General features: G+C 34.6%; 1 protein-coding gene across 1 annotated transcript; it reads left to right on the top strand.

Annotated features, from left to right (window-relative positions):
- Positions 1-2,554: 2,554 nt before the first annotated feature.
- LOC108965537 (probable ATP-dependent DNA helicase DDX11) lies at positions 2,555-6,537 on the top strand. The gene is made up of 5 exons (XM_018928029.1): positions 2,555-2,866; positions 2,914-3,294; positions 3,558-4,724; positions 4,804-5,001; positions 5,668-6,537. Exons 1-5 carry the CDS (start codon positions 2,666-2,668, stop codon positions 6,328-6,330), a joined length of 2,610 nt encoding a protein of 869 aa, XP_018783574.1. The 5' UTR covers positions 2,555-2,665; the 3' UTR covers positions 6,331-6,537.
- The last annotated feature ends 393 nt before the right edge of the window (positions 6,538-6,930 follow it).

Below are 6,930 nucleotides of genomic sequence, written 5' to 3'. Positions count from 1 at the left end.
CTGATAAGGAGCATGCTTCAGCTTCTTTGTTAAATATGGTCGGACGAAAGCATGCCCAACGATTGGAATTTAAGTGTTCTATGCCCAATTCTTGAAAAAGGAGACCCCACAATCTGCGTCAATTACCGTGGGATAAGCCTCCTTAATATCGCATATAAGGTTCTATCGAGCGTATTGTGTGAAAGATTAAAGCCCACCGTCAACTAACTTATTGGACCTTATCAGTGTGGCTTYAGACCTGGAAAATCAACAACCGACAACGCGCTAAATCCTCTTCGTCGATTTTAAAGCTGATTTTGACAGCACGAAAAGGAGCTGTCTTTATGCCGCGATGTCTGAATTTGGTATCCCCGCAAAACTAATACGGCTGTGTAAACTGRCGTTGAGCAACACCAAAAGCTCCGTCACGATCGGGAAGGACTTCTCCGAGCCGTTCRATACCAAACGAGGTTTCAGACAAAGCGACTCCCTATCGTGCGACTTCTTCAACCTGCTGTTGGAAAAAATAGTTCGAGCTGCAGAACTTAATCGAACAGGTACCATCTTTTATAAGAGTGTACAGTTGTTGGTGTAGCGAAACAGATGAGTGTGGCACTGAACGAGGGCAARATGCAATATCGCAGAAGTCGCAGATAATTTCGTCTATCTTTGAACCAGCGTAAACACCACGAACAATGTCAGCCTGGAAATCTAACGCAGGATAACTCTTGCCAACAGGTGCTACTTCGGACCGAGTAGGCAATTGAGAAGCAAAGTACTGCTTACTGTATTTTCTGCACTGTATAGYTGCATGTATATGGAATGTATAGCATTACGTGTGTTTGTCTTGCTATTTGCATTCCTTATTATAAACATCGGGCGCCGCGGTTGTCTGTTTGTCTACTAGTAGTATAAACATTAACTGTATATGGAATGTATAGCATTTATGTTCTTATAATTGCCAGACGCAATATTCTAGAGGTACACGTCGGCATCATCGAGGAGTGCGTGGCTATATAAGCCGTGGTAGCGCCAACGTAAGGGAGGAGTGCTATGAGTAAACTGCTATAGTGTAGACGAATTGTGAAATAAGGAGATTTTGTTAAAGTGAATTAAACGATTTTTGGTTTTATTTGTCAATCCAGAGATACGAACCTAGTAGAGTAAACTAGTAAGGAGTAAATTCGCAACAATATTTTCAGTACACAAAGATAAGGGCTGAAAATTTAAATTACCTATTAAATAAAAACTCCAAACTTAACCTAGACAACAGAGTGCTTTTATATAATGTGGTCATAAAGCCGATTTGGATGTATGTATGTAAAATATCCAGAAAGGCCTTGGTATTTCTATGGTAAGGAAAGAAGTAGAAGATAGCAGAATTAAATATACATACATCTAAACTCCGTGATCACCCAAACCCTTTGGCTAATGCTTTGAATGCTTTGATACATTCTTGCGATCAAASACACCTTAAAAGAAAAGATATGCCCGCGTACTAAGGAGCAATGTATCACCAAATCAGCTTGAGCGTGTCTAGTTTTTAAATAGATTTAAGATTTTATAACTTGTTGTTAGGTTTTTAAAACAAAAAGAAGATTCAATAAATAAAGAGATGTCGAAACAAAAAGACAAAAAAAGTATGGCAACACTACTATTTGTCATAAATTTAAACACACAAATCTTTTGAAAGTTTGAATTTACAAAATAGTTTTTAAAGTATATTTATTATTATTTTTTAAGTATAAAATTAGTGTAAATTTATGATGTATTTGAATGTGTACAGTGTAATTAAATATATGTATATATTATTAATTGAAAAATGTGTGAAAAATGGGTTAAACATAGTGAAATAACGACCATTGTTTTTACAAATTTTTGAAATTTTAGAAATTAGAAATTAGAAATTTCTCGAAAACTATGAGTCTGACGTGAGTATACATGCACACATTTTTTAATCCTGAAGACCTCCTCTATCCATCCCTACCATCAAATCGCGGCGCCAATGGAATCGTAATATTGCCGACGTTAGTTTTTCACAAATATAGTTTTGACAGCGGCTGAGCACTCCTACATATTATTGAATCTCTCAAAAAATATTTGTGGGTTTCACTTAAATTTGCAGAGATTACTTTTAATATTGTATGAAAATGCAAAACAAAAAAAATCGATTTTTTTAAAATTCAGACTACCCTTAACTCCCTAACCAAAGAAGCCAAAGTTGCGCACTCTCAAAGATTGGAGTAGGTACAGCTGCCCAGCACAAGCTTTTGGAAACGTTCCTTCATCTAAATGCTTCACTAAACAAAAATAATAAATGCTGAATCTACAGCATTATTAATTAACGTTAAATATTTATAATATCATATTTAAATCACAATTAAAAGTTAATAATAATCCACTTATTCATTCAGCCTCCAGCAATTTGAAGAGTTTTATTATCATCCGATTGTACGGCTCTTTCAGAAATTGTACTTACTTCCACAACGTGTGTAGTTGCTATTATAAATTCATTCGCTCTGTTTGTTTGGATGTAGTTTTTGCTGTCAATACAAAATTTGTAGACAAATAAAAACACAAACACAGAGAAAGATATAAAACTGGCGGGCGGGCATTTTTATATTTAATTTATGTTTCGAACTAAAAAAAATCTTTTTAATGAACACTTCAATAAATAAAGTCAAATATGTTTTCGCCTAAAAAATGTTTAGATGCTCCAAATGATTATGAATTTCCATTTACTCCTTACGAAATACAGAAGAAGCTAATGGAAGCCGTTTACGATACTTTGACCCAAAAGTCGATTGGTATATTTGAGAGTCCAACAGGAACAGGAAAATCATTGACTTTAACATGTTCTGTTTTGAAATGGATTGAAGATCGTGAGGTAATATATTTCGTAAAATATTGTTGTATTAATAATTTTTTTTAAAGAATTTGGAGCGAAAAGAATTGGCAGAACGTATTTCCAACCTGGACATAGAAGTTAAACGTATTGGGAGTACAGTTGATGTGGTGGAAGATTGGATAACTGCCAGCTATGAAGCTACGGAGAAAAAGAAACAACTTGTCACCCACCGCCGTTTCCAAAAATTATTGCAGTTACATCATGATACATTAAAAGAAATGTATGAGCGTCAAATAGATTTTCAAAAAGAACGCCGGAATAATAATTCGAAAAAAATGGTAGTAGAAACCGATTTAAACGCTGAGGATAAATTGACTGATATCGTTRATTGGGATGAGCGCTCTGGGAATTTTGATAGGCATGACCAAGATAACCACAATGAAGAAGATAAATATCGTCCCATTCAGGTAACAACCTCATATGTAATTTTCAAAAATTGGTACATTTATTTCATAGAATTCATAATTTATAATATCCTATAATCTGATAAGATTTATATAAATTAACTTTTTTTATTAATTTGAAATTCATTGGATAAATATATATATATATATAACATTACTCATTAGATCACTAAGATTTAAAATATCGGAGTATGAATCGCGGATACAGTCTTTTATAGAATATGTTTTTCTCTCTACAACATAAATAAATTGCATTTGGTTTCCAGGTATTTTTCTGCAGTCGAACTCATTCACAGCTAGCGCAAGTCGTACGAGAAGTAAAACGCACGCCATACGGCCGAAGAATACGATGTGTGTCCTTAGCATCCCGTCAGCAATTATGTATAAATCCGCTAGTGAAAAAATTGCCTAACGTAAGTCTCATGAACGAAAAGTGCTTAGATCTGGTTCCAAAAAATAAAGAAGGCAAAGAGAACGTAGGGACGAAATGTTGTAAATATCGCAAAGTTAATTTGATGCAGAATCTAAGCGAAACTGCTTTGTTTAATATAATGGATATCGAGGAGTTGGKGATGGAAGGTGAATCAATAAATGCGTGCCCTTATTACGCGGCAAGAGAAGCTGCGAAGTCAGCACAACTTATAATGCTCACATATCAAATGCTTCTGCATCGGCAGACGCGTCTCCAGGCAGGCATCGATTTGCGAGGTGCCATTGTGATTATAGACGAGGCACACAATTTGCTAGATACAATTGCTCATTTGCATAGCTGCGAATTGACTTTGCAACAGCTAWTATTAGTACAACAACAACTTACTACGTATAAAATGCGGTACTTAAAACGGTTCAGTGCAGTCAGTTTACTTAAAATCAACCAACTGATATTCATTGTAAAACGACTTGTAAAAATACTGCAAACTGACGCACCTGTCTCTGCAGGAAAAATGTTGCCAATTTCTAGAGTTCTTCGCACATACGAACTTACTGCAGAAGCTGAATTTTATAACATCGACTTATTTGCTTTACTACAGTTTTGTGATAAATCCCGACTTGCCCAAAAATTGCAAGGGTTTTCCGAAAAGCCAGATCTTTCAAAAGCATCAGTAGATGAACACTTGGAAAGTTCAGCTACAAAACAACTCCTTAAACAAATTGAGACTTCACAACAAAATAATCTTAAGAATAAAACTGCCTTTGAAAAAATAGATAATGTAAATAACGTAAATAATCAAAAAAGTTTAAATACYGTAACACCAAATAGCGCACCCTTCCGCGCTCTCCTCACGTTTATTCAATCATTAACTGAAAAAGCGGAGGATGGACGTGTTGTTGTAAGGGTCGATGGAACTAGTGTTGTCAGCAACAGTACGCTTAAGTACATTTTATTAAATCCTGGCGCCCACTTCGCGGATGTTATCCAAGATGCTCGCTCTGTAAGTATTTCCAGCAACGTTTTTTTTTTCTTTTTTTATTTAACATTATATATATTTACAACATAATAAATATTACTAGATAATTGTGGCTGGAGGCACAATGCAACCGACCAGAGAATTGACCGAGCAATTATTTAGCGCATGTCCCAATCGAGTTCGGGAGCATTTTTATGATCACGTAGTGTCATCCGATGCAGTACTACCTCTAATAGTTGCACAAGGACCAACAGGACGCCGTCTTTGTTTCAATTATACTGAGCGCAGTACTAAAGATATGGTAAGAACTCAATTGGTTAATATCGGGTATCATTGGGTGCAGAAGGCTGATTCAACTGGGTTTGTCAAAAGTGAGAAGAGTATTAGATAAGTTAGTTTTCAACGAATTATTGTTTTTATCTAAAATATTTTAAGTAATTGTGTCGGAGAATTTAATCGACTGCAATATCCAGACTGTAATTGCAATATCGTATATATCTTTAGAACACTTTTTTCGGTATACCTGTATGGTTCGTTAGAAGAGTTTAAGGATGAACTCAATTTAACAACGTTTGAAAACCGTAAGAAGAAATGCACCGTTACGTAAATACATAAATTTGTACTATTTGTAGTGAACAATCGCCTAATGACACTGTGACATTTTAGGCTTGAGACAAAAGCAATGTTTTCGTGTTTGTAGCACCTTTCGGTCATATACGGGTATAACTACGATTATATTTGGTTACTAAGATTAATACTAAGGTCATATAGTAATACGGATAAGCAAATCTAATAGGATTGACTGAAATGGAAGTGATCATTTGCAAATTACACTTGAGAGCCTATTTGAAGAAATTCTAACACGGTTTATTAATCTTATGGATGCATTTATTATATACATTCATATACTTCAAAACATTGATTTAGTTACTAACTAATGAGACGATWTGTTTTTTAATTATCGCAGCTTACCGAATGTGGCATGATTATTCAAAATGTTTGCAATGTAATACCCGCAGGAATTATCTGCTTTTTTCCTTCGTATGAATATTTAGACCTGATATATAATTATTTGCAAAAGTGCGGCATATTGGAGAGAATTGCGACGAAAAAACTTGTATTTTCCGAGACTCGTACAGSTGAGGCGGCRGGCTCGTCGGTCGATAAGCTTTTAAATGACTACAGTGCGGCGATAAAAGCGCAAAGTGGTGGTGGAGCGCTTCTTTTCAGCGTTGTCGGAGGAAAATTAAGTGAGGGTCTTGACTTTGCAGATGATCTGGGAAGGTGTGTTATTGTCGTGGGCATGCCTTATCCAAATCGACAATCTGTTGAGTTACAGGAGCGTATGCGGTATTTAGATGAGACACTGGGCTCAGGCAACGGCAATGAATATTATGAGAATCTTTGCCTGAAAGCGGTTAATCAATGCATCGGAAGGTCTGTGCGGCATATCAACGATTACGCTTGCGTTTTGCTTTTGGACGAGCGGTATTGCAGGGCTGATATTCAAGCGAAGTTGCCACAGTGGATAACACGTAGCTTGCAGATTCCAAAAACTTTTGGCGCAGTACAAGCGGCAATGGCACGATTCTTTAAAAATATTAAATCTAAAAAATTGGAAACGGTATAATATTAGATATAATAATCTTTATCAGTATTACAGTCTTAATATTACGTGTAAAAGCTGTATTATAGTATTATTCTTTATAAATTTTCGTAATTTTCTTCGGTAATTTTATATTGTTTTTTGTCGTTATACTGTCTTAAAATCATTGAACATTTTAAAGGAGAGAAATTTAAYGGTATTCATTATCAGTTCATTTGTACATGGAAGTAAAAAAATACTATGTTTTTTATATTGGATACAGGTATTATGTTATAATATACATATGCCAAAATACTGAAAATTATTTATTAAAACTACAATTATTTATCATATTTTTTGTAGAAAAATAATCAAATTTAAGATTTTTTACTTTTTAAGATATACGAAGGCTTAATCGCGCTGGAACTACTTTTCTAATTTCGATATTTCTATTTCAAATTTGTATTAAAGAAACGTGTAATAAACATATTAACTTTTTCTCTGCGTAAAATCTTTTAAAGGCACAAATAGAAAAAACTGCAAGTTTTTGCTGTTTTGTTATCACATAATTAAATATTATTATGAAAAAATTCGCGTTCGACTGTGGTAAATACTTAATTAATAAAATGCTAGGAAGCATTTTTA

Source organism: Bactrocera latifrons, unplaced genomic scaffold (assembly GCF_001853355.1).
Source record: "Bactrocera latifrons isolate USDA-ARS-PBARC rearing strain unplaced genomic scaffold, ASM185335v1 scaffold_141, whole genome shotgun sequence".
Classification (NCBI taxonomy): Eukaryota; Metazoa; Arthropoda; class Insecta; order Diptera; family Tephritidae; genus Bactrocera; species Bactrocera latifrons.
The sequence above is the reverse complement of the archived record's forward strand: the minus strand, read 5'-3'. Positions and strand labels throughout refer to the sequence as shown.